The sequence below is a fragment of the Nelumbo nucifera genome, chromosome 7 (genome assembly GCF_055504915.1).
Source record: "Nelumbo nucifera cultivar China Antique chromosome 7, China Antique-T2T, whole genome shotgun sequence".
In the NCBI taxonomy this organism is placed as follows: Eukaryota; Viridiplantae; Streptophyta; class Magnoliopsida; order Proteales; family Nelumbonaceae; genus Nelumbo; species Nelumbo nucifera.
Genome location: NC_142655.1, coordinates 21,946,559 through 21,974,520, shown reverse-complemented (window position 1 = coordinate 21,974,520; position 27,962 = coordinate 21,946,559). Strand labels below are relative to the sequence as shown.

General features: G+C 37.5%; 2 protein-coding genes across 8 annotated transcripts; one reads left to right on the top strand and one right to left on the bottom strand.

The window, feature by feature from the left end:
- Nucleotides 1-448: 448 nt before the first annotated feature.
- Nucleotides 449-26,844, bottom strand: LOC104593580 (mitochondrial import inner membrane translocase subunit TIM8-like). 7 transcript variants are annotated; one of them, XR_016078435.1, is made up of 4 exons: nucleotides 26,498-26,836; nucleotides 25,062-25,168; nucleotides 20,596-20,746; nucleotides 449-684 (listed from the first exon to the last, which is right to left on the bottom strand). XR_016078435.1 is itself a non-coding variant. In XM_088891174.1 (4 exons), the coding sequence occupies exons 2-4, from the start codon at nucleotides 25,158-25,160 to the stop codon at nucleotides 3,793-3,795; spliced, it is 369 nt and encodes a 122-aa protein (XP_088747300.1). In that variant the 5' UTR covers nucleotides 25,161-25,168; nucleotides 26,498-26,844; the 3' UTR covers nucleotides 3,771-3,792. The 7 variants fall into 7 exon arrangements, 2 of the variants coding, with proteins under 2 accessions (XP_088747300.1, XP_088747301.1); XR_016078433.1 differs by lacking the exon at nucleotides 449-684 and adding an exon at nucleotides 724-2,695; XR_016078432.1 differs by lacking the exon at nucleotides 449-684 and adding an exon at nucleotides 3,465-3,670.
- Nucleotides 2,817-9,056, top strand: LOC104593579 (putative serine/threonine-protein kinase PBL18). The gene is made up of 6 exons (XM_010253487.3): nucleotides 2,817-2,991; nucleotides 4,148-4,476; nucleotides 4,574-4,709; nucleotides 5,915-6,051; nucleotides 6,164-6,287; nucleotides 8,421-9,056. The coding sequence occupies exons 1-6, from the start codon at nucleotides 2,931-2,933 to the stop codon at nucleotides 8,822-8,824; spliced, it is 1,191 nt and encodes a 396-aa protein (XP_010251789.1). The 5' UTR covers nucleotides 2,817-2,930; the 3' UTR covers nucleotides 8,825-9,056.
- Nucleotides 26,845-27,962: the final 1,118 nt, after the last annotated feature.

Sequence of the window (27,962 nt, the reverse complement as noted above, 5' to 3'; positions counted from 1 at the left end):
AACCCTGAAACGATACATATTGGCTGATACAGGCCGATACATGTCAATACCTTGAACCTTGCTTATGGGTTTAAACTTTGAACTCACCTTCTCGAAAGAGCACTAAGGGTCTCATTTGATTAGAGATTGGAATCGAAATCGGAATTGGAATGGCCTATTCCCCTATCTGTTTGGTTCAAATAGGAATTGGAGTCCGATTCTAATTGATGCTATTTGGTTTGTCAAGAGGTTGGAGTCGGAATCAACCATCATTTTCAATTTTGTCCCTAATAATAATAAAAAAAAAGAACATATAAAGAGATAAAAACTCGTGAAAATCCAAATACAACACAATCCAATTAACATGTAAAGAGATAAACAGATAAATTGAGATTCAATTAACATAAAAAGAGATTAAAAAACATAAAAAGAGATAAAAATCATAAACAAAATGCGACCCATTAAAAAATCATTAAGTCTTCCCATTCAAGTTCAGTTGCAACCAAACACGTGGAAAATTCCGATTCCGGACCCCTGTTCCTGTGAACCAAGCGGACCATGAATAATCAACTGAACCACTGGGTCGTCGGCATGAGGAATCGTTTGGTTGGTATTTAGGAGGCCAGTTCGAGGGTAACACAAGTTTGAGCAATAATAAGTTCCTTTGTATAAATCAATTTAGCTTTACATAACGAAATTGGTCCCCTACACCAAACAAATCAATCCATGAGTTATAAATTCTAACCACATAGCCCATTTCATGGTTTGAATTAGTCCTGGTCATGTGGAACAGTGTTTGAAAGAGAAATGTGGGAACCCAAGTGAACGTAGACAGAAAAACAAAACGACATTATCAGACATCGGTTTCATATTCATCTCTGATCATTGACTTGGCAAGGTGATACTTGGTAATGACTTTGACGTTTCCAGGAAAGGCCGACCCTGTTGCACTGGTCCTTACGACTTTTTTCTTTTCTCGCTGGTCCATGGCGTCTATAACACTAGTCTATACCACCCAAAACACTTCTATACATGCAAAAACGCACACTATCATTCTCATGCAAGCACATATTTTGCAATGAACCCACCGTTGTTTCTGGGTCACCGATATCACAATGTTTATGTTTTGGTGCATATTGTATGATACATATCGATTTTCAGGACCACTGATATCACAATGTTTTGGTGCATATATCGACTTTCAGGGTCACTGATACATGCATTATTAAGATTTTAGACTTTTAAAAATAATAAAAAAAAAAACGTGAAAATAGAGTTGAGTTTTCAGTGGTTCAAACTTCAAACTCTAGATATACAATGAAAAAAAAAAGTGTATCAATACTTTAAACCCTTGGCCCCATGTCGAATATGATACTTACAAGGCTCCATTTTTTGTTTCCCTTGCACTAATGCAAGTGCATGGGAGTGCAAATTCTGATACACTTTTGATTTAGCTGTCATTTTGCTTTGGGTTTTATTTTACTTCATCAGCATTGCAAATAAATAAATGAAGTAAAAACTTGAACAAAAGCAAACCAAAATGTGCACTCGACCTATTTGGAATCCCATGTTTTAGCACCAGTTGACGAGGCCCAATGTGCAAAAATATATATATAAGGGCAATATATTGTGTTTACGCCAAATTGGTCAAGAGTCAAGACATCAGAATCAACCCTAACTAAAACCCGTTTTATACGAAGTTGGCATTTTACAATCTTTCACTCAACCCAATCCAACCCTATATTTTACCCCTATCTTTTGGGTTTGGCCAAACCCAAGATAAAAATAATGACTGAAATTCATTGGGTCACCCCAGATGAATTCATCCGGTCAACATCAGCTTGAATTTTGGGCTGCGGTGGATTTCCTCCATCATGGGCCCCAATCATCGGTGGGTCCTCATCTTTACTACTTTTATGAATGTAGTTGAGGATGGTAAAGGATCTAGCAGCCTTTAAAAACCCAGACCGGAGGTTGAACCATTCTTCCCTCCAGGTCAATGAATGGATTGCCCGTTCAACCATTTGAGTCAATGAGCCAACCGATCATATATCATGTCACTAACATAAAAAAAAAAATCCAAACTAATATAAGAATCGAGTAACCCATTAAACAGATTAGATGGGTCAACGTATCAATCATCTGAGTCAAAGGCCAAACCAGTTTCACTCATGGCTGCGGATGATCATGGGCCAGGAAATTTCCGATCCCAGCATCATGTCAAACTAACCCTTTGATCCAACATCATGAAAATACATAAATCATGCTAAACCACTGGGACCCACATTGACTATCATCCAAGAGGTTTTTTCAAGTTCAACGGCACCTTACCTATTATTTCTGAGAGATTACGTGGGCTGAAAATTTTCAGTTTTGGGAAAATCTGGGCCCCGCACTACGACCCCATTCACCTGATGCCCACAACCGTTGGATTGATGGAAAAATCATCCTGTCTGTGCAACAATTGGGTCTCTCTGTCTCTCTTGAATAAATCTTCCACAGATTTTCCAGACAACTAGTGTCGGCATTCCAATACACAGTGACACGCCATGAAAAAGTAATATATTTCTATCTCAATGAGAAAACTGGGAAAAAAGGGGAGGAAAGAGAATCAAAAGTTGTAGTACTGAATAAGGATGAATAGATGAACCAATTGCTGTGGAGAAGGAGATGGATATTTGGTTGATGTGGGTCCGCTTTGAATTCCTGACAGGACCTGCAAGAGTCAAACATCCATATAAGTGGGACCTGGTTTTGATTTTTTCCCCATCCTCCACGGAAATTTAGATCTTGACTGGTTCTTTTGAGCCCACGGAGATGTTTCCTCTCTTGTTTTTTTTTTTTTTTTTTCGGTAAATATGTTTCCTCTCTTGTTCCTTAAATGGGTTTCAGGCATCATTCTTTTCTACTATTCATCTACTTGACAGTGGGTGAGAGTCTACGAGTGCCGAATGGGGAATTGCTGGAGGCGGCCTGCAAGATGTGCTCATGCTTCTTCTACACTTTCATCAGGCATGTCTGCTTTATTCCTTTTTTTTTTTTTGGTGGGATTGAATCTATTAAGTTGGGTTAGTTGTAAGCACGTCACCATACTTCACCTTCAGTACACACTTAATTGTACTAAAGGATCATGTAGGAGCTTCTTTGATATCATTCTTTTCTCTTTCTCAACTGGTGTCTTTCTGCTTGGCTGTTTATGGTATGGATAAACAGGTAATAGAAGAGTTGGAAATTTTCCAGCCAAGCCCTGTCTGTCTCTGTTGTCTATATATTCTGAGTATAGTCAAAATTTATAACTCTGATCAGAACTTTACCGTCTATGGATCATGGATTTTCTAGGTCAATTGCAATAAAGGATCATAAAGCTTGAAGCTCAACTCTTAACTCTTATTGGTCTCAAATCAAGTAAATTCCCCCTCCCCAATCCCCACCCCAAGCAAAAGACATGGGGAAAATACAGGTTTTGGAAACAGAAAGATAAACAATTAAAAAAGATAGATAATTGGGTGCAAGCTCTTGAGGAATACGAAAAGATATTACAAAATGGTTACAGTAAATTTTTCAAATTTATCCTCCGTTTTCAACTAATAATATGGAATCATGAGTTTTGTTAATTCTTTTTCCTATTATCCGCATTGCTGTCGAGGGAAAGCTTTCCTTCTGGTCTTTATGAGCATGAATCCCTGCCAAACTGTCAAAGCTCTAAGCTGAAAAACTAGGTTAGGTTGAATCAACCAACATCCACCTCATGTTGCAAATTAGCCTAACGAGTCAACTGAACCTAGCTGAAACCAGCAAGATCCAAATGCAAAATCAGCAAAGCTCCAATTTCATCAACTTTCTAGATTGAGCAAATTCCCCGAGTACCAATTCTGCTAATGTTTCCAAACTAGCTTTCTGCAGTTCAACTAATTTCAGATCTGTATGATCAGCTAGAAGCAACAGGGAACGATTTTGAAACTCAGCATAGTTCAAAGCAATTGCCTTGACATGGATAAAGTTTAAATCTTTGTTTTGCATTCTACAAATTGCAAGTTTTGCTAGCTGTTTACTACATAATTTAAAAAATCAAATTTCGAGTACCGTAGAACTGCTAACTCTACAATCTACTCATGTTGTCTACTTTCTTTTTTCTTCTGTGTTCTTTTGTTTTTTTTTTTCCATTCAGAAACTTCAAAAGCTCCTAGCAAGGAAACCCTATACTCAATTTCTCCGCTCAAGGAAACACCATCTGCCAGTTTGAACAGAAAATATCCAGTGGCATCCCAAAATGATACGTCAGCCTCTGTCACTCTCAAGTCATTCACCTTCAATGACCTTAAGACTGCCACCAAGAACTTCCGCACAGACAGTCTTCTTGGTGAAGGAGGATTTGGGTGTGTCTTCAAAGGATGGATCGATGAAAACACTCTGGCTCCCACAAAACCAGGAACTGGAATTGTCGTTGCCATCAAGAAACTCAAAATGGAAAGCTTCCAAGGTCACAAAGAATGGCTTGTATGAATTCTGGAAACCTATTTCTAGCTTTGCTTTTCTGTATAGTTGAAATCAAGGGTGCAAAATTAATGCCAACTTGATCTTTATGGCTTGACAGGCAGAAGTTAACTACCTGGGCCAACTTCGCCATGAGAATATGGTGAAACTCATTGGTTACTGCACAGAGTCAGAAAACAGACTTCTAGTTTATGAGTACATGCAAAGAGGCAGCTTGGAAAATCATTTATTTAAAAGTAAGTAACCTGACACTGTTCTAACTTATTCTAGCTTTGATAAATTGTTTTGCTTGGATTTTTGTTGTCGTTGTTGTTATTTATTTATTTATTTATTACCATCAAGATAACTATTCTATAATGTAGGTACTCTTATGAAGCATAATGCGATGTCTCAAATTAACAAACTAACAAAAAGCTAGCAATTAGGGAAAGCATAAATGATTTGTAACATTATTCCAAGCAGGTATGCTTCCATGCCTTGACAGGCAAATCTGGATCCAGCCAAGATCCATTAGATTGAGACAATCGTGAATTCATGATCATATTGGCCAAGAATCCTTGACTTATGACACCTCATATGCTGACCCTTTCTGTACAGTCCAGAGGTCAGTGGACTTAAGGGTGCAACCATCCACAATTAGCATACCTGTCAATTTAATAAGAAAACATTAAAGCCCTACCACAATTAGCAGAACTTGCTGTCAGCACTCAACAAGAAGCTGTTTGAGATACTCCCTTTGGAACAGTATAATACTGTCTTGTTTCCCATGTATATTATAGATGACCAATCATCCACAACTATGCCATCAATTCTTCTAGGAGATCTATTCAAACCTGTCAGTCTTGTTTAATAACCATGTAAAACACATTTAGCTTGGAGCCACCAATGGGTCACTGCACAAGACTGAGATGTTCAATTCTCAACTGCATAGAGCAAGAAATCACTAATTACCAATTTTCCTTTAAAAGAAAGGATTCTCGAATCCTCTAGGAAATTCTGATAATACCTTACCAGGCAAGGTATAATACAGAAGTCAACTAATCCCATCCTCTCATCTCATACCTACCACTGACTACTTCCGTCATGATTCCACCAATCCCTTCAACAAAATATTCATCTCTTAATTTTTCATGTGACAAATGACAGTGAAATTTCATACAACAATAATTTTAAATCTTCAAATAGAACATAGTTGGAATTCCTTGCACTATTTTTCATAACAGGATTCCAGGCACCCTGGTTTACTGGATTTTTAGCACCTTGATCCATGCCCTCTAGAAGTTCCTCCCCTGCTTTTGTCTGAAACTGAGTTGATAAATCCACCGCATACTTTTCTCACATATTACCACTGATGCTTGAAGTTTTTATATTTCATGTTTGAAGGCTACACAGATCATGGGGATATTTTTCTTATGGGTTACACCATGTCTTCTGTCTGCAGGAGGAGTTCAACCTATATCATGGTCCACACGTATGAATATTGCAGTTGGTGTTGCTCGGGGACTTTGCTTCTTGCATAATTTAGATAACCATGTTATCTACCGTGACCTTAAGGCTTCTAACGTTCTCCTTGATGCGGTACACTTAAAAGCTTAAGGCCCTATTTATAGATCAATGTTGGCCTTTAGTTCTAAATGCATTCAATCATTTCAAAATTCAAACAACTAAAGCTTATGTATCAAATTTGCAGGATTTCAATGCAAAGCTTTCAGATTTTGGCCTAGCAAGAGATGGTCCTACTGGAGATAACACTCATGTTTCTACCAGAGTGGTGGGAACTCGTGGCTATGCTGCCCCAGAATATGTTGCAACAGGTCACTTCTAATCTACTTTCATTTTCACTTGGAAACAATAAATAATATATAAATTAATTAATATATAGTAAATAAGAAAGGATGAGCATGAAACGGCTAATGGAACAAAAAAAGTTCGAAAATATAAATAAGAAAATAATAATCTCCTTGGCATTCCATTTCTTTTCTGAAACGGCTCATATATGCTTCTGTTTCTTCTCCAAATTTGTATTAATGTTGGAGGTCTAAAATGCTGCTTAAAGAAGCAGAACAATATACAGAACTGTTCTTCAGATGTCCTGCCCTTCTGCATTATTGCATAACTAAATTATGTCCTTCCTAAATTCCATCAACCACTGAGAAAAAGTAAATTGTGTGGATAAATTCAAACAAAGCAATGCAATGTACGTTGCCCCTCATTGGCTATGTCAGCTCATGCACAAATTAAAATCAGGTGAAACAGAGGGATTCATTAGGGTTGTCCTGATTCCAGATGGAGCTTTAAGACACCAGTTCCTAAGAGGGAATAATCTCCTCGGCATTTCACAAGTATGGTATCATTATTTCCTTATAGACCCATAGAAGTATCAATCCAATAACCCACCAGTGGCTTCAAATTGATATTTCTACCTTTATTCAGAACAAGAATTAAAGTATCGGTATCGGGTATCGTATCGGACAACTTGGATAAGGATACATATATGGATATGGATACGCTTTGGAAACGTATGGATACGGACAAAAAATATGAAAATGCATGGATATGCTAGGCAAATACATTCAAAATCCATAAATACAATAATATCATTAAATTTAAGATCAAAATAATCACAAATAGTATATAAATACATAAGAAATGTATATTTTAGTGATATATATATATATGAAGAAATATATTATAATTAATATATCAAGATGCATAGATATCATATAATTTTATTTATAATGCATCAATCAAGAGTCCACGGCACTAAGCATATGCACCTATTATATTTTAATTATTATATCAATTATTTTTATTTTTTTAACATTAATAAAAAGTCAACTAAATATTAAATTCTCAAATACAAATTAATATATTAATTAATACTTTATAAAAATCTAATCTTAACTAAAGTATATCAAATTTGTTAAATTTATAATATACATATCATATAAAATTCATAATTTTTAATTACTAAAATAATTATTCCTTTATTAATATTTTACTTATATAATTTTTCTAATATGAAAAATAATTTTTTGAAATAATGGTAGACTAATGGATTTGATAAATTCAATTTAATGTTATATTCTTAAATATTTTATAAACAATATTTTTCTTTTTTATAAATAATAAATATGTTGTTATTACTTATTAATATAAATTAAAATATTAATTAATAATTTATAACAATATATACAAATTTTAATATGCATATCATTTGCAAATTTATAAGTTTTAAGTATTAAAATAATTATTCTATTCTTAATATTTTATTTGTATATTTTTCTTGATATTAAAAATCATCTATTTATATAAACATGGGTTTGATAGATTATTTATTGTATTAGCTTATAAAATACTGTTTTTGAATATTATTCTTCTGAAATTTTAGTTAGAGTTGTTAAATATAAACATGTGCTCTTTGTTTAAATCGCATGTAGAGACAAAAGTTAATAAACTTTATTTTATTTTATTTTGTTTATTATCACAAGAATAAACGTGGTTTAGTGGCTTAGGATCGCATTTAAGGTGCAAGGCTGTGGGCACGCTTTGGTGATCCGAGTCCGAATCATCATGCCTGCAATTTTTTATAGAGAAACATTGTGTATTGATGCGTAGCGGCTTGTATCAGTGTGTATTATCAACCAATACATACAGGCCGATACGCATCCGTATCGCTACGACACATACAATTCAAGGGATACGCTTCTGTTTGTAGCGTATCCCGTACTACCATAGGCTGATACCGATATGATATGCCCCGTATTGGGCGTATCATGTCGATATTTAAATCCTTGATTCAAAACATTAAATTTAAGACTAATAATTTTCTTGTCTATCCACCTTCCTTGAGAGGGAAAAATATACTTTTTTTTACTTATAAAAAAAATCTTTTATTTACTTTTTTTAACATCATTCGTTCTTTTTCCTCTTGACATCTGAAGCAGGACACTTGACCATAAAGAGTGATGTATACAGCTTTGGAGTTGTTTTATTAGAGCTACTATCAGGAAAAAGGGCGCTGGATGAAGAGCGAGCTGGAGTTGAAAATGACCTGGTTGATTGGGCAAAGCCATTCCTAATCAATAACAGAAGAGTATTGAGAATTATGGACACAAGGTTGGGGGGTCAGTATTCAAAAAAAGGAGCCCAGGCAGTTGCTGCACTAGCCCTTCAATGCCTCCACACAGACCCAAAGTACAGGCCCCACATGCGAGAGGCTCTTGCCACATTAGAAGAACTACAATCAACAAAGGATATCCCTAAGATGCCACCGGCCAAACTAGATCACCGAGGAATCAAACATTCAAGTAACAACCACAAGGCAATAAGAACCACAACCTCAATCTAACCCACAACCTTTGGTGGTCCAACTCTCTCCCTCCTTGGTACCCTGAATCAAGCATAGAGTCAAAATCGATACTAAAAACGTAGCATTGCAACTGTTACAGCCCACAGCTAGTACTAGAATGCACACCAAGGTTGAAAGAACATGATAAACCTATCAATCCAATCAAAGCGGTAGACAATGTAATTTTTGTAACATACATGTTTAAAATTTGTTGTGGACTGAAACTTGTTACCAATTCTTTTTCTTCGATAAGTATAATTCCATATTGATATAACCATAAGAAGAGAGAGAATTTCCTAAACAGAAGTATCTAAACTGGTCATTGTCTAAGCATGATACAGCCATAACATTATTGATACTCTGTTGAATTCTTTCACTAGTGATACTCTGTTGCCAGAACATTATTGAATTTCTCTTTGTAATTGAACCAACTTACAGCACCAAGAAGGATGTCACAATAAGTCTACCGTCATTGAAAAGTATTTAAAATGCCAAGGAACCATTCAGGCATACCATGGGATTCAACCTAGTACATGCCCTAGGAGTAAAGGGGCAATGGATCAAAAGGTGGCTAATTAAGTCCTCATTTCTAGACAAAGAGCATACATGTCAGAAAATTACTAACACTTAAGGATAATGTGGTTGATTTTCAATTTTTTTTCTAATTCCGTTGATTTCTCAAAGTTGTCCTACTCTTCCACCCATACAGGACTGGAGCTATACTGTTTTACATAACATACTATTAAGAAACTTCTATGGCCAAGTGATTTCTTTGCTACTAGTGCCAAACTAAAATTCAACTGACAACTAGCTTGTGCAGAAGTAACAAGAAGTCAAGCAAAATAATTAGTAACCAAAATGGCTATAAATCAATTTATTGTCAACAATCTGAGTTCCTTGTTCACAGGCAAAAGCATGGCTGGTGGCCTGGTGCATAATTAATGAGAGAAGGAAAAAATATTACTGTTGAGTACTTATCTCTGTATATGCTTGCAGGGCATCAGTATCATTTTACCCTCTATTTTTATATTGTTATGTCACCCTATTATAAATAATAACAGAGGCGATGCTAGCCTAAGTGTTTTAGTCCTCATTCTCTTCTCTTCTTCTCCGTTTTTCCTTTCTTTTATTGCAGTTAATAAGGTATCAGAGCAGGCTATGAGCTTCTGAGAACAGATTGAGATCTTTTTTTTCTTCTCTGCCCTCTTAGACCGAAACACAACCACAGATTATAGACTTGGTCTGAGACAACCTTAGGGCTTTCCATTCTGTTTTTTCTCTTGGTTGTGTGCCAAGAAAACCCAGAAACTTAATTGTTGGATGCTGTGAAGGAGTTTAGGAGTTTCTTGTGGATCATATGATCCTAATGAGACGAGGAAGGTGTCCTCAGTAGGTCTGGTATGACCTTGGGGTGCGGTAACAGCTGTGAACTGGTGTTGTGAAGCAATCGTGGGGTTGAGTTGGTGCAGTACTGTCCGCATCCAGACCTGGAAGTGTCCAGATCAGTGTTTGGAAGGTGTGTGATTATTCCCCTTGAGAACCTACTACATCACATTAGCTACTTGTAGTAATACAATTGCAGAAAAAAAGAGATTGTGGGTTTTACATACTTGAAAAATGTTTTATATGTTTGATTTTATTTTTAAATTTTCATTTGAATATGCTTTACATGTTATGTTTGTGTATTTTAATTTTAGATAATAGGTTTTAAAATTAATTTTAAAATTTAACTTTATATATTTTACTAGTATTATGTTTAATATTTTTTTTTAATTTTTTGACATTTTTTTAATTTTCTGACATTTTTCATTTTTAGCATTTTTCGTATTTTTGCGCCTTGCTTCAAAAAAGGGGTGTGCCTCGCCTTGCACTTTTTAAACACTGATCTAGTGTGAACTGAAGCAGTTAGGGTGTTTAGGCTGCCATTATAATGGTTTCTGATGATGGTGCTACCTCCGATGTTACATCTAGACAGGGAGGACTGAATAATAGCATAGACCATATGAATTTCCCAATAACAATTACTCCCGTTGATGGCAGAAGTTATTTAGCATAGTACAAAGAGATGAAATTGTACATCACAGCTAGAGGAAAGATTGGTTACATCAATGGAACAGTAAAAGAACCATGGCACTGCTAAACATGATAGGTGGAATAAGGAGAATTGCTTAATCATGTCTTGGCTTCTCACCACCATGTTGGCATTGATTCAGCAGAATTTTATGTGGGCAGATACAGCCTATGATATTTGGAAGCAGGCAAAATTCACATACTTCGAACAGAGGCACTATTCTAGGATCTATCAATTGCAAACAGGGAGAATGTAGCCTATCAGATTACTATTCTGCCCTCTCTTCCATTTGGAAGAAACTTGATCACTATCAGAGTATTGAATAAGAGAGTGACAAGGATGCTAAAGCCTACAAGGCCCTAGGCCCTCAGTAGTGTGTTTGCATTTTTACTTGGGCTAAATTCAATGTATGAGCCTATGGCTTCTTAGGAGCAAGCAATTGGTTCTTCCATGAACACATCTCAAGAGTGTCCTGGTTCATACCCCAAGGAGAACCAGTGATTTAAAAGGTGCACCTAGGCACACAGGCAAGGCGCATTTCAAGGTATGCACCTCGCCTAGGTCCTAGGCGCAGCCCTTTCAAAAGGCACATGCCTCGTGCACCTAAGCGTGCACCTGATGCACCTCAGCCCAGGCGTGCGCCTTTTGAAAATTCGGTGTTTTTTTTGCTTTTTTTTGAACATAACGACTGGGCTGGGGTGTGGCACAAAGGCGGCTCATAGAATCAGGAATGTAATATGTTTTACATTACATTTTTTTTTTTTTGATCAATAACAGTTTCATTATATTCATTGAAACATCATATATGTTTTACATTACATTAGCTATGTGAAGTACTGCAATTGAGTGAAAAAAGAGATTAGAGGTTTTGCATGCTTGAAAATGTTTTATATGTTTGATTTTATTTTTAAATTCTCATTTGAATATGCTTTACATCTTATGTTTATGTATTTTAATTTTAGATAATAGGTTTTTTAAAACATTATTTTAAAATTTAAGTTTATATTTTTTAGTAATATTATGTTTAATATTTTTTTTGAATTTTCTGACATTTTTTTAGCTTTTTTTTTGTATTTCTACGTCTTGCTTCAAAAAGGCACGCCTTGCGCCTCAGGCGCAAATTGAGCCTTGCGCCTTGCACTTTTAAAACACTGAGGAGAACTTCAAAAATGCTTTCTATGACCATTTGGAGCTATATGGTAGGGATCTTCAACAAATGGATTCTACCTCTACCCCCTCCACTTTGTGTCTACATTAGGTAACACCGCCTCTACTTTTCATGTTTCCTCTCAGTCTTTGAAATCCCGTAAATTATTGATTTCGGAGTCCTCCAACCATATGACTTGTAAGCCCTCTTTGTTTCAGTTCTATACTCATCTCTAGCAAAGAAAAGGCTAGGCCAGATAATGGCTCTTTCTCTTCCATAGCTGGTTGATGAGCTATCTCTTTGCCTTTTGGCTTTGCTCTCTCAGTATCAGATGTACTTCATATTCCTAATTTACCTACTAACTTGTTGTCCATTAGCAGCACTACTTGTTCTTTAAACTGTTCAGTGGTCTTTCTTCCTCATTCTTGTGTGTTTCAAGATCTGACCTTCTAGAGGACAATTGGTAGAGGAAACTTGGTAGATGGTCTCTACATGATGGAGAATAAAGCTAGTCTTGAGGCTACAAAGTCTTTGAATCAATCCCTTGAGAGTCGTGTCTATTTATGGCACAATTGTCTTGGTTCACATGTCATTTGAGTCTTTGAAAATTTTACTTCTAGAATTATTTGTCTCTGTCAATAACTGAATTATAGTGTCAAACATGTCAGTTGAGTAAGCATTGTAGAAGCTCTTTTTCATTAAGAAATAAAATATCAGATTTCCCTTTCCATATCATGTATTCTAATGTGTGGCGCCTTGTTACTATACCCTCTACGACTGGTTACAAATATTTTATCACATTTATTGATGACTACTCCTGCTACACATGGGTTTATCCAATGCTTTCACGAGAAGAAAGACAAAAAATTGTGCAAGACTTCCAACGTATGATTTTCACCCAATTTCAGACCGTAATAAAAATACTTCAGTCTGATAATGCAAGAGTATTTTTATGGTGACTTGACAAATTTCCTTGCTTCTTGTGGCTCTCTCCATCGAAGTTCATGTGCAAAAACACCCCAACAAGATGGTGTTGTTGAAAGGAAGAATTGTCATCTTCATGAAGTTGCTCGGGGCATGTTAGACATGCATGTTCTCAAGCATTTTTGGATGGATGTTGTTTTATCTAGTGCATATGTTATCAATCGCATGCCTTCCATGGTGTTAGAGTACAAGACCCCATATCAACTCTTGTTTCTTAAGGCTTCGTTGTTTTCCATTTCTATGTGTGTCTTTGGTTGTCAATGTTTTGTTCATGATTTGTCTTCCACTCATGGTAAGCTTGACCTCAAAGCCATTCTTTGTGTCTTCTTTGGTTATCCTTCCCCACAAAAGGGCTTCAAATGCTTTCATCTTGTTTTCCACAAGTGTTATAATTCTATGGATGTGTCCCTCTTTGAATTGGAACCCTTCTTTCCTGTTTCTCCTCAAGACAAAAGTAGGGTTGAGGAGAAACCAATTCAGGTTTTGCTTTATCCTCTTCCTGATCCTCCTCCCTTCTATGTTTTTCTTTGTTGTCGCAAGGGTTAGTAGAGTTCAAAAGCCATGGAACAATCTAGAGTCGTGCAACCGATATCATCAGACTCTTGGGGGTAGATCCTCCTCAACCAAGTATTCTTATCCCCATTGATACCTCTAACCCCATTAATATTGACATTTCTACTGCTAGTGATCTGGACATTCCTATAGCCAAAAGGGAGTGAGGTTGTGTACCACTAGTCATCCTATATCATATTATATTTCCTATGACAATATCTCACCTGCTTTCCGTGCCTTCCTTTCTTTTATTGACAGTATATCCATTCCTAAAAGTGTCACATAGGCTCTATATGTTCATCAATGGACAGATGCAATGAAGGAAGAGACTGATGCATTACATAAGACTGGTACGTGGGAATTGGTGGATCTTCCAGAAGGAAAGAACTAATAGGATGTAAATGATTGTTCATGATGAAACATAGGGCAGATGGTACAATGGAGAGACACAAGGCTCGATTAGTAGCAAAAGGGTTTACACAGGTATATAGAGTAGAACTATGCAAAGAGCTTTGCACCCATGGCCAAAATGAATTCTATCAGAGTTCTGCTTTCTTTGGAAACTAACCTGGGCTAGGAACTTCATTAGTTGGACATTAAGAATGCCTTTGTGAATGGTGACTATGGTGACTTAGAGGAAGAAGTATATATGGTTCACCCCCTTGGCTTTTGTGCATGAGGGAGTGAAGGGAAAATGTGTAAGTTAAGGAAATCTCCATATGGTTTGAAGCAGTCACCAAGGGCTTGGTTTAGCAGGTTTCATTTGGCTATTCACCAAATAGGATTTAAGTAGCGCTAGTCAGACCACACACTTGTTGTGAAGAGAGTGCAAGGAAAGATTGCAGTGTTGATAGTATATGTTGATGACATAGTAATTATAGGTGACTAGACTTCAAAAATTTAGAAACTAAAGGAGTTCTTGGCTACTAAGTTTGAAATAAAGGATCTGGACCCCTTAGACAATTTTCCTTGGAATTGAAGTTGCCCATTCTCAAGAAGTGATCTTCATTTCACAAGGAAATACATCCTAGATCTATTGAAAGGCATAGGGAAGTTGGGGTCAAAACTTGTTGACACTCCCATCGACTCGAACCTTGGGCTAAGTGAAACTAGTAGTAATCCTATTAAGGATGCCACGCAATACCAGAGGCTTGTTTAAAGACTTCTATACTTATATATGACCAGGCCATATATTGCTTATGTTGTGTGTACTTAGTTAGTTTATGCATACTCCTACTTAGAAGCTATAGAGAGAATGCTCAGATATCTCAAGAAGTTTTCTAGAACTGGGTTGTTGTTCAAGAAGAATGGCCACTTAAAGGTATACAAATTGATTGTGACTGGGTTGGATCAGTTGATGACATGAGGCCTACCAATGGGTGTTGTACCTTTGTAAGAGGTAACCTAATTACTTGGAGGAGCAAGAAAATAAGTGTGGTAGTCAGGTCTAGTGTAGAGGCCGAGTACAAGACCATGTTTCTGATAAGCCCCTTACGTATGCCAGGAAGAGGAAAGGTCAACAATCAGCTAACGGGGGGAAATAATTGAACAATTAATCACATGAGGGCAATTATAGCTGGAGGGAATAAGGAGAGTCTTGGGGCAATTATAGCTATGTCAGTTATGAAAAAAGAAGAGTTTTTGGGCATTTATAACTAGGCCAGTTGGGCATTTATAGAGGGAGTCAGTTATGCTATCAGAAGAGTATAAGAAGGGGCTTTGGGGGATAGGGGGTGGTATGTTTTTCTTTGAGTAAAGAATATTGTGAGTGTTGGGAGAGTCGGCAGTCTCTCGAAGAACCGACCAACTGTTAATGTTTTGTTTTCTGTTGAATGAATACTAGTCTCTTTTGTTGATGTTCGAGTGTGTGAACGCTGTTGTAAGTCTGTGAACTGTGTGTCAAATTTTTGGGTCATAACAGTGGTATCAGAGCACGTATTTCCTCGGCCATGGCGACAGCTAAGGAAGTGGCATCGCAGGTGGAGGGTTTCGAAGAACGCCTGTCTTCTCTGCATTCTGGATTTCGTTTGGAGATGGATGGCTTACACAATGAGTTTCAGTGACTCGATCCAAATAAGGTAGCAGCTGGACTTTCGAAGATCTCATCTCTGGAAAGCTCGGTACAATCTTTGGAAGGAAGCGTTCAACATCTGGTGAGACGTTTTGATCTGTTGCTTCAGCAACAGGCCTATTCAGCTCCTTTGTCTACAACTGACATTGCTCCTCCTTTAGTCGCATCGAGTCATGCAACTAACAAAGGGAAGAGTGCAGCTTTCCTGATGTCTTCTTCAATATCAGTCCCGGAACATACTTCTGATTCACTTCCTCGGAAGTTGGAGTTACCTATCTTTGATGGGGAAATCCAGGCGGCTGGCTTTTTCACGCGGAGCGCTATTTTGAGATTAATGGCTTGTTTCCGGCGGAGCGTCTGCAAGCTGCAGTTGTCTGTTTAGAGGGCGATGCATTGGCGTGGTATTACTGGGAAGATGGTCGGCGACCTTTTTGTGGTTGGACAGAATTCAAAGAGCTCCTCCTTGAACGTTTTCGATCGACTCAGGAGGGTAATTTACAGGAGCAGCTCTTCTCGTTACATCAATCTTCTACTATTAAGGAATATTGTCGCCAATTCGAGGTGCTCTCTGCTCCCCTACGAGACCTGCCGGTAATCAGTCCGAATAAGAGCAAGTGTTTTGGGCTGATAGAAAACTCCAGTTATTAGGATGAATCAGAGTCTCGATGTAGGGATTATAATGGGCACTTGACAGCACTGACATCAGCCAAGGAACTAAGTTTTGCTGGAAAACTCTGCACTAATACAGCAAGAGGCTGTTGGGTTGGAGGAAGAGGCTTCAATTCTACAAGTGGTTTTAGTTGGAAGTGGTCTGACAATGCAACACATAGGAATGAGTCCATCTCCCCTGGGGCACCATTTCACTCCAATGGCTCCAATTCATCATGCAAAGGCATTAATCTAATCAATACCTATACATCGGTGACTAATGGCCAGCCAACCCTTGTGGGTGAGAGATGCAACAACTCTCATGAGTTCATCTGTATGATTGATATAGAGAACAAATGCTACCACCTGCGCCGCCACAAGGAGTATCTTATCATCCTTGCAACTGTTAGTGGGATGATCCTTTGCACAACTTTGGCTGTTGTAATTTGGTTGCTTGCATACAAGAGGAGCAAGAGGCGCAGAAGGTCTCGCAAAGCATCTAATCCATCAACATCTGCATCAGTTACCCCATCATGGAAAGTTTTCAGCAATGAGGAACTGAGGCCAATTACAAAGAATTTCAGTGAAGGTAACCATCTTGTTGGAAATGCCAAGACTGTTGGCACATATAGTGGGCTTTTATCTGATGGAACAAGGGTAGCAGTCAAGAGATTGAAGAGGTCTAGCTTTCAAAGAAAGAAGGAATTTTATTAAGAGATTGGAAGAGTTGCAAAGCTCCATTATCCTGTTGCCGTGCGCGGTGTGCGTCCATCCACTATGCCTGGAGTTACTGGTTGGAAGTGCTTATTCATTGGCAGGACCTGTGAAAATTCTTGGGAGCCTTTTGACTTACTTCGAAACCAGTTTCCTCATTTTAACCTTGAGGACAAGGTTAGACTTTGGGTGGCGGGTAATGATAGGCCCCTTACGTATGCCAGGAAGAGGAAAGGTCAACAATCAGCTAAGGGGGGGAAATAATTGAACAATTAATCACATGAGGGCAATTATAGCTGGAGGGAATAAGGAGAGTCTTGGGGCATTTATAGCTATGTCATTATGAAAAAAGAAGAGTTTTTGGGCATTTATAACTAGGCCAGCTGGGCATTTATAGAGGGAGTCAATTATGCTATCAGAAGAGTATAAGAAGGGGCTTTGGGGGATAGGGGGTGGTATGTTTTTCTTTGAGTAAAGAATATTGTGAGTGTTGGGAGAGCCGGCGGTCTCTCGAAGAACCGACCAACTGCTAATGTTTTGTTTTCTGCTGAATGAATACTAGTCTCTTTTGTTGATGTTCGAGTGTGTGAACGCTGTTGTAAGTCTGTGAACTGCATGTCAAATTTCTGGGTCATATCAGTTTCATGGTGTTGCAAAGTTCCTGTGGATAAAGAATATGTTGGAAGAACTGGGCTTTGGTGTTAGTGGTCTTATGCCACTCTATTGTGATAACAAAGCCGACATTAGCATTGCATCTAATCTAGTGCTACACGATAGAACCAAACAAATAGAAGTGGATAAACATTTTATTAAAGAGAATCTTGAAAGTGGGGAGATGTGTACACTGTATGTTAGTTCCAAAAAACAGTTAGCAAACGTATTTACGAAGGGGCTTCATCACTTGTGGCATAATGACCTTTATGACAAATTGGACATGATAGATATCTACGTCCCAACTTGAGGGGGAGTTTGAGTATTCATCTCTATATATGCCACAGGGGCATTAGAGTCATTTTATCCTCTTTTTATATTGTTATGTTACCCTACTCTAAATAATAACAGAGGTACTGCTAACACAAGTTTTTTGGTCCTCATTCTCTTCTCTTCTCTTCTCCTCTCTCTTCTCTCTTCTCCTCTTCTCTTCTCTTCTCCTCTTCTCCTCTTCTATGTTTCTTCTTTCTTTTATTGCAGTTAATAATTGCCAAATGTTGGTCCTAACTATTTGGGGTCTTGAGAGGGGTAGACTAGATACAGTACTAACATTTGGCATTTTTTACACAAAGTGATCACTCTCAGGCTCAAATCCATGTTCTTATACTTTCCAGCCCAAGGTTTTACTATTACACAAAGCAATGGTTATAAAATAAAGATAGAATATGCATGCTAATAAAAATCAAAAACCAAAACATGGTTCCCCATCCTTTTTTTTTACAATTAATAGAAAGAATATCATTCATACACAAAGAACCCATGCTGATCAAGTGAAGACCAGAAAGGAACAATACAACCAACCAAAAGATAACCTAACAACCCATCAAATTTATGACACTTCCTTTTCAAAAAAATAAATGATGAAACTTTTTTAAACCCCAGACCAAACCATCTCTTAACACCCCTGATTGCTAGGCCATCAGCAAGCTCATTAGCACTTTGTAGTATCCATCTCAATGAGCAGTTCAGAGTTCTTCCCAAATGCTGAGCCTTCCTTATTGTAAACCTAAATCTCCATGGCACAGTATTTCTGTACATAACCAGGAGATAACAACTTGACAATCACCCTCAACAACTATTCTCCTGTTGTTAACATCTAATAGCTTTAAACCTTGAACAGCTACCATTAGTTTGGCTCTAAAAGGAATTTCTAGTCCCCATGGGCCCTGAAAAGCTCAGCTTTAAATTGACCTCCTCATCCTTTATCTCTAGACCTGTTCATGGACCAGATAGCCTGACGGGCTGAACTGGTCCAGCCCATTCTAAATTGGCCTTGGACAAAGTTTTATGCCTGCGGGCTCGGGCCAACATTGGGCCCAACTATTTTTTAGGCCAGGCTCAGGCTTTCCCAAAATAAGCCCGACTCAAGCCTGAGCCTGTCCAAATAATATTATATGTATAATAAAAATATAATATAAATAAATAATATATAATATATATTTATATAATAATAAATTTAGTAGTGGAAAGTATTATATAATATAATATATAGAATATTACATAATGTATAATATATTATTACTAATATATAATTAATATACTACAAAATATCTGTTCGCATTGGGCTTTGGGCTCAGGCTTGGTCAGTTTATGTTTATAAAGAGGCAAAGCTCGGCCCATGAACAGGTCTACTTATCACACCCCCCCCCTCCCCAAATACCTGAAGCACCTAGGTCTCCAAGACTGCAATCATCAAAATTTAGCTTTAAGGTACCAACATCCAATGGAGCCAGTTCTTGTTGCCCCTTTTTTTGACACACCAGCCACAGTGACCAACCTCTCATTAGATCATTCATTGTAACCCCTTTCAACTCATCACTTTGGTCAGGGCCAACCCAATGTACAAATTTAACCTTTATTTGTTCAATCAGTAGGCCTTGTTCTTTGTTCAACAGCCTTGCATTTCTTTCACCCCAAATACTCCAAATAATAGCATTTATAATGCAGTGACATAACTTGAATTCCAACCAAGTATATCTTGTTAACATGAATTCTGCCCAGATGAGAATCCACATGTCCCAAGAAAGGAGGATTGCACCTCCTTACTTATCTCACTCCCCCCCCCTCCACCCATATTCAATACCCTCCTATGCCTAACATCTAATGCTCTTCTTCCTCCTAAATGTCTCTTCAGAAAACTTCTTGCCACAGAAAAATAACAATCCCAATGACTTAGCAACCTAAGCATCTTTACAAACCACCTGATTAGACAGCATTATCTTACTTAAGATCAAATATCATCCAACCCCACCGTCTTGAGAATTTCATACTTCTAAAGTACATTTTCCTCATAAAGTAATATTTCTTTTAAGAGAATGGGAATGGAAAAGAAAACTAAGATCTTCCTAAAGTTTCAACCAAAATAAAGCCTTTTTAATTGGTACAACCAAAACAATGCTTGGTTATGGCATGCATCGATAACATTTAACATTTAAAACCATAGCCTAAGTTAACATGCAGTTAAGTTGTGGGATGCAAGAGTCACTTCAAAAGATTGGGAAGGGGGGGGAATCATTATCAAAACTCATATCTTGATGACAAACAATTCATTCATTATGTCATCCCAATTACCAATCTGTATGCATGGAAAGAGAAAAATAAAATTAATAAAAATACAAAAGACCAGAAAGACCAAATATGAAGGACCAAAATAAGGTTTTCACATGGAAAAGCTTCATATCCTAAATGGTGTTTCCAACAAAGGACCTGAACTGATAATGAATGAAATGTACTCCAAAAAAATAAAAGCAATACCCTTCAAGTAATCTAAGATGCCTACAAGTTATCAATATTGAATAATGCTTGGCAATGCCATCACTTCAATCTTTCACTGGATCAATGCATATTTTTAAAGCGCTGGATTGTTAACATACTGATGTCCACAAAACGCTGAGCACAGTTGGTGAGGCATGTACTCTCACTGCTACTCATGCTACTTCCTATGCTTCCAGTGACACATTTATCCCAGCAAAGATCAGTGAGTTTAGCCACCATCTGGTTCACCATAGCCCTCTGCTTCTCATCCTACAAACATTAATAAATTTGATTTGCATTAGTTGAGATCAAAACCCCACAAACAAATGAAAGTTGGTAGAACTGTCAAATAGGTTGTCAGAAAAAACAAAGAAATTAGGAAATAAAATTAATATTAGTATATACATCACAAGCAGATGACACAAATTTCCCTTGACAACATATCAGACTAGATTACACATCAAAATAATACCAAGAGCAACGGATGAAAAGAAAATCTCATCATGTGTTTTGAAAGGCAAGGTATTGATTTGTACTAGAGCTTCTGACCAGATGGATGTGGATTTTCTTTTGGTTGTTTATTTGAAAAAAAAAGGGGGTTTGGAGTTGATTAGAGGAAATGAATTCAGGTTTGCATCTAAATGGTCTCTTTTTCTCTTCTTCTAAATAGTGCCTCCAATGATTTTTTTAGGAGCTATAGAGGCCTTCAGAAGGGAGCTTCACTTTCTTCTTTCTTTTCTTCTTGTGGTTGATGGGCTATACAGAATGATCATTCAAGCTGAAGAACTTGGACTGAGATGTGATTCATTCCAATAAAATTCTGTAAAATAGTTTCAGATTATAGCAAAGAAAGAAAAGGAAGAGGAAAACAGCAGGAAAGAAGAAGAAGAAGATGGAGAAGGGAGAAAAGAAGAAGAGTTTGATGGTCTCCTCTTCTACCTCTCTTCTCTTTTATTAATCTTACTAAGACTGAACAAATTACAAGTCTGCCCTTAAGTGGGCAGCCAGCTCATCAACATACTTAAAGAACACAAAAAAAGGATTAATAGGCCTATAAAGGAAAGGCCCATTAACAAATAAAGCAACTAGGAAGAACTAATAATAAGACAATGGCTAGGTTCCATTCGGCCCAGTCTCTCTACAGACTGATATCTGGGTTCAAAGTTAAAGATGAAGTCAATGATTACCCACCTTCAGTATACAGATAGCACTCTCATTTTCTTGGACCTGTCAATTGATCAGATCAAAAATTTTTACGACTATTTTACAATGATTTGAAGCAGTCTCTAGGCTGCAGATTGGTCTTAATAGAAGTGGTATCTATGACATTAGTGACTGTGATCCTCTTTTGCTGGCATTGTCAAAATGGTTCTTTCCCTTGTTTGGTTTTTCTTTTAGCATTAAACAATTGTCTTCAGCTTTGGATCAAGTAAGTGAAAGGATGAAAGATGATTGGGGTGTCTGGTATTACTCATGATCTGATTCAACATTACTGGACAAAACACATGGAAGTAGACAGATTCTAATCCTATGTCCCCTCTAACCTCTGTTTCTTTATCTCCACTCTCTTTCACTCGCCTCTTACACATAACATGGTACATATTAAGGATTACAATTGCATCATTATCTTTAAGCCACCATATGGAAATTTTAACCTCCTTGCTCTAAAGAGTGAGGAGTTCAACTCTAACTCTATCCCACCAATTTACTTCTTCTTGGAGGTTACCAATAGTTTTCAGATTGGAGAATGGTGTTATACACAAGGTCTAGTTCTTGTGTAGGTGAGCAGAGAGGCCCAAGTCAGTGTCTCTCCAAGACAATTTGGCATCTCTTTCTCACACAACAGAGAAGCACCAGGTATAAAAAGGTCTAGAATCCAAGTTCCTAATGCATATATGTTCTTGCCTCCCATGTTCTGGCTTTAAAAGGAAAACCAGATCTAAAGCCCAGAAGAAGGTCTTCCGGCAGCAGCGACTAGATCCAATGGGGATGTACATGCATTTTTGATTGCTCATCATCATCTACCCAGTTACACAATTTAACAACCACCTCCTGGCATTAAATCTGGTTAAGATCAGGAAGTGCAGATCCTTTGCTGAGGTCTAATCCATTCAAGGTGGTATGTCTTTGGAGTTGATTGCCCATGTTAGGTAGGAAGCAAGCCACTGCACCTTCAAACCAGGAAGAGAGAATCTTCAATGAAGAGAGTTCATCAAATCATTATAGCAAAGTTACATACTCCATTCCATCCTTTCTCATTGACAGTGACCATGTTAGGTGCGTTCAATAAAAACTTCATGAGATTCCTAACTGTTGCTTAGAAGTGTCACCTGATGCAGGCATCTGAAACTCCTAATTAATTGAGCCAGAAAAACAACATTAAATTATTGATCAACAATAATAATACTAATTTTGATATGCTAGCAAGGAAACAAATACATTTTCATTGCTCAAATCCAAAGCTCCATGCTATGACCCATGAGGTATCATCATAAACTACTTACAGAAAACTTGATACTCAATACCTTTATTGGAACCCAGAACACATATGTCCTATTCAAGTCTCAAAACCTATGCATGTAGGAAAGCCTCCCAATTCAATGGCATCTCTGCCTCCATGCAGGTCTTATGTTTTTATTCACCTGTCACTACAGCTCTGAATGAAAAGGCACTTTTAATGACTCTCTATTAGTTTTAACTGGCTGTAGTTTCCATAAATAAAAATTCCGCTTCGCCTAGGCATGTTAAATAGATTGTGATGCTGCTATCATAAATATTCATCTGACCTAAGATTTGAGAGAAATGATAAGCTGAGCCTATGCTTTGATATTAAGGTGCAATTCCACTTTAGATCCATAAGTATTCTATATTTTGCTTCTAAAATTGCTTTACAAATTCCAGGAGAAACATGACAAACCAACAAACCCCAGGAATAAAGACATAAACAGAGACCAACCTGACAGATGGCACAATCATTTAAAATTTAACACATCTGAGCCATTCTTGACTGAGACAATAACAAAATTTAAAGTTCTAAAGAAACAAATATGAAGAAAAGAAAGATGGCAACATCTTATCCCTGATGGTAGTAGTCAAGGCAACCCAGGTCCTTTGGGTATAGGAGGAGTGCTGAGAGATAAGAACAGCATCATCTTAGCCTTGTTCTCAGGCCCTGTGGGAATAGGAGACTCTAACAGAGCTGAATTGTTAGCGGCTGTACAAGGTATTCAGATAGTAGACCAACTAGGAGTGCAGAATCTGGTAATTGAAGAAGACTCCAAAGTTGTTGTGGACTGGTTGACAAATCCAGGTTCGGTTATATGGTGCTACAGGGACCTCTTGAGGAAAGTTAACTGGTATTCAAGGAACATGAATGTGACCTCACATTGGGTGGGCAGAACAGCAAATGCCTTAGCTGATTGTTTAGCTAAGCAAGGGGCCTCAAGGGAACAATTATATTGGGCAGTTCTGTTATCTTTTGCTTTTGTTTAATGTAATTCTCAATTTCCAGGATAGGTAACATCTCATGCCTCTCCAAGGGTAGCCTATAATGCTTTCGCCACTTGATCTTTTTAATAATAAATTTCTCATCTATCAAAAGAAAAGATGAGGAAAAGAAAGAAGAATAATATGAGAGATGGAATAATAAGATGAGGAAGGGGTGTTTGACCTGGCACCCATCCCTAAGAAGAAATCTAGATGATTGGGAAATCAAAAACTTGGCAGCACTCAGCCTACTAAACAGAACAGCTCCAAATCGGAAGTCAGAAAGATGTAAGACAGTGAGTGTGAGAAAAATCAGGGGTATTCTCTGTGAAATTGTGCTACAACAAGCTGCTCAGTCACCAGATTTCAAATTTCCCTCATAAAGTGGTCTGGATACCTCAGGTTCCTTCCAAGGCAGCTTTCTTACTGTGGTCTCAATAAATGCCTAACTAGAGAAAATCTAACCAGAAGGGGCATTAACCTACAACCTTATTCGTGTGTCATGTGCAACTCTGTTAGAGAAACTTCAAGTCACCTATTCTTGCACCACCCAGTGGTGAGAGAGATTTATGCTCATTTATGTAGACTGATCAATTTGAGTTGGTGACTTGGTGTATGCCAGAGAAGGTGACAAATCTTTTGTGGACTGGAAGGTAGCAAGGTTAAGCAAAAAAAGGAAGAACCTTCGAAGTATGATCCCAGCCACAGCCTCTTGGTATTTGAGGATAAATTCGGCTCGATGGATGAGTTTCTTAAAAAGATCTTTGGTGTATTAATTATCAAAAAAAAAAGTCCTTGGTGTATTTCACTCCTGGATGGTTGCAACAGATCTTTTTAGAGATGTTCCTCATCAATCCTATTTTGATCCCGCTGTTTTGTTTTGCAATAGCTAGCAGAAGAGTTACAAGTTGCTTACATTGACATATAGTGGCTCACTGTACATGTCTATACTTGTACATCCATATAGTTTTTTGGAGAAATCAAAACAATATCTTACCTTTGGATCAAAAAATGCAATATAAAATAAAATAGCTAATCACAATAAATAGCATGCGGCATCTTTTTAATTGCTAATACTTTTTTGAACTCGAAAATTTACCCTAAAAATCGTTTCATGCCTCCACCAAGGGGAAGAGAAGTTATAGAGGGATTGGGAAGGATTCGTGGATGCCTTCCTGGTCGTGCAATTAGGATCCATTACCTAAGCTGCAAGATCATATAAGAGCCACCAGATGGGAGGTCAAACAGCAGTGGTAATTTGTAATTCCAATGGTGATTGATGGTTAATTTAGTGTTTTAAAAAGTAGACCTCAGGTACACTTATGCTCACACGTGTGGCTCATTTTGTGGGCTGCACCTCACCTGGCTTACTGCTATGTTTTTTTAATTAACAAATTTGCTGTTGAATAATATATATATATGTATTACATACATATATATATATATATATATATATATATGTATGTATGTATGCATCACATAACAGAGACAGGAAACTACTGCACCCAAAAAAAGTAACATTTCCAAGTTCCAACCTCAACAACCGGAAGGGTACATGATCATTAATCACAAAACATAAAAAAGACCAAGATTAAGAAACTAAAACTCCTATCAACCTCAATAGGGTTCTCCACTTGTTAATCCCCCATTATCTTCTACCTCAACCACTCCCTGCTTTGCATCCTCTTCCATTTCTCACTTGAAATGTGTATATAACACTTATGAATAGTATAAAAGATAAGGCAAGCTTTGTTTCATCCTAACTAAAACATTCTAGCTAGCCCTCCCCTATTACACTATGCAGAAATTGAGTCTAAACCAGTGAATAACAGAACAATAGATACAATTCAGTAAGGCAGATAGAAAGAAAGGCAAACAAAGAGGGAAAGAGGGGGCAGTGAAACAACCGCACAGTAACTTATGTATAATGTGCAAGCATTACAAATAAAAAAACAAAACCCGATGGTCTTCAACACCTAAATACAAGAATGAATAGGGAAAGGAAAAAAAGAACGCTTCAGAGAAAACCAGAAAATTATGTATAAACAATTCAAACGCAACCAACACCCAAATTTATATAACCTCATCATATACAGAACAGAAGCCCTTAATGTATAGACTAGAGAAGAACAAGTTCAAAACAGAAAATCCTAGTGGTCCCTTTAGGAACTGGTGCCAAAATCTGATACCAAAATTACATTTTTCTTCTCTTTTCCTGCTCTGGAGAATTTGAAAAATATATTTATTAAGTATTAGAGGATTGAAATCCAACAGCAGCAAAGTCTCATACGACAAACAAAACCAACAGACCAAAAACTGCTTCTAAGAATCAAAATCTTGAACCATTATGGTTTTCTCCAACAAATGTTTATCAAACCAAGCAGCAGAAGTGAATTCGAGCACGGGAAATCCAAGGACTACAAACACAATTACTACAAACCAAGCTTAGGATCAAAATCAAGAAATTAAAACTAAAAACTGGTAGCAATAAAAACAATGACTGAACTGAGAGGTCCGCAGAGAATAGGAGGTTACTTCTATAAGCCTTTGCAAGTTAGCAGTATCAATGGACGAAGAATCCATGGGCCCCTTTACCCTTTGCACGAGAGAAGAGCACAGTGAGAAGACGGAGAGGTGAGAACCAGCAGAGAAAGAGAGACTCCAAATTCCAAACCGAAGTCGCTAAACCCTGGCGAGGTATTTGGGAATAGAGATGCAAACGGATCGGATCGGATTCAAAACATGATATTTCCGAATCCGTATTCGATCCGATATCATATATCCGAGATTCAATCCATCGGATCTCAAAAATGGTGAATCTGCATCTGTAAAAGAAAAGGGCAAATTTCTACTGGCTAATTGACTAACTAGTGCTAATGGAACAAAATGAAATGTCTAAATTGCCTTTTACTATTCTTCAAATTTTCAAAATAAAATCTAATGAAAATTTTGAAAAGAAAAGGAGACGGGAAGTCCACGTAGTTGTCAAGGAGCTCCTCGATAACACCGGAGACGGGAAGTCCGTCTTACCTCCTTCAACTTCTCTTCATAATTGTCCTTCTCCGCATTCTGATTGTCGTCCAATCACTCTAGCGCCTCCTTTGGTGTGCTTTCCATCTTCTCCTTGTAGAGTGCAAATATAGTTGTATATTTTGTATTATTCTATATGTATTTGCACTCTACATATTTGTATTTATACTCCTTCCAAACTGAGCCCAATGTTGTAGTCGTACGTTTTCAGCTTGTTCCTCGCATCGATCTTTTCCTTCACCTTCCTATCCTCCTCTATGAATTCCTTTGTTTCTTTCACCATCCTCTCTATCCCTTCGCTTAGACACCCTTTGTCATTTGTTATGGTAATTGATTTTGATTTCTTGGCGCCTTGTCCTCCGCCCTCATATGAAGAATACCATTCTTGTCCACCTCAATCAACCTTGTAATTCAAATTTAATCACAAGCCACTTATAATAAGTGTCTAGTTTTTATATTCTCATTCATATATTATTCTGAGTAATGTTTTTTACTCACCTTGGAGCAGGTGGAATGCCCGAGAGATCAAATCTTCCAACCTCACGACAATCCTTGGTTAATCTCCTCTCACCTTCATAGACCTGAATATTTTTTCCCAAAATTCAATCAATTCTACCAAAACAACTAAAAAAAAAAAAAGAAAGAAAGAAAAATTCCTTGGCATCAATTTGGTCATCACCCCACCAACCGTTTCAATCCCAAACTAAGTGATGCAACACCGAGCAAAAGAATATTTGCAACGAACATAAAACAAAATTTCTTATAAAAAGGAAATTTCGTCCCAAAATTACAATAACTACACCTGTTGTAGAGCAATTTCATTACATTTGGTTTCGCCTCCGCCTTCACCACTCAGAATTCTGCCTCGAATGACAATGCCATAAGCAACAACTTCATCAGGATTAACACCCTTGTTGGGCTCCTTCCTGTTGAACATTTCCTTCAAAAGCTGATGGACCATGGGAATGTG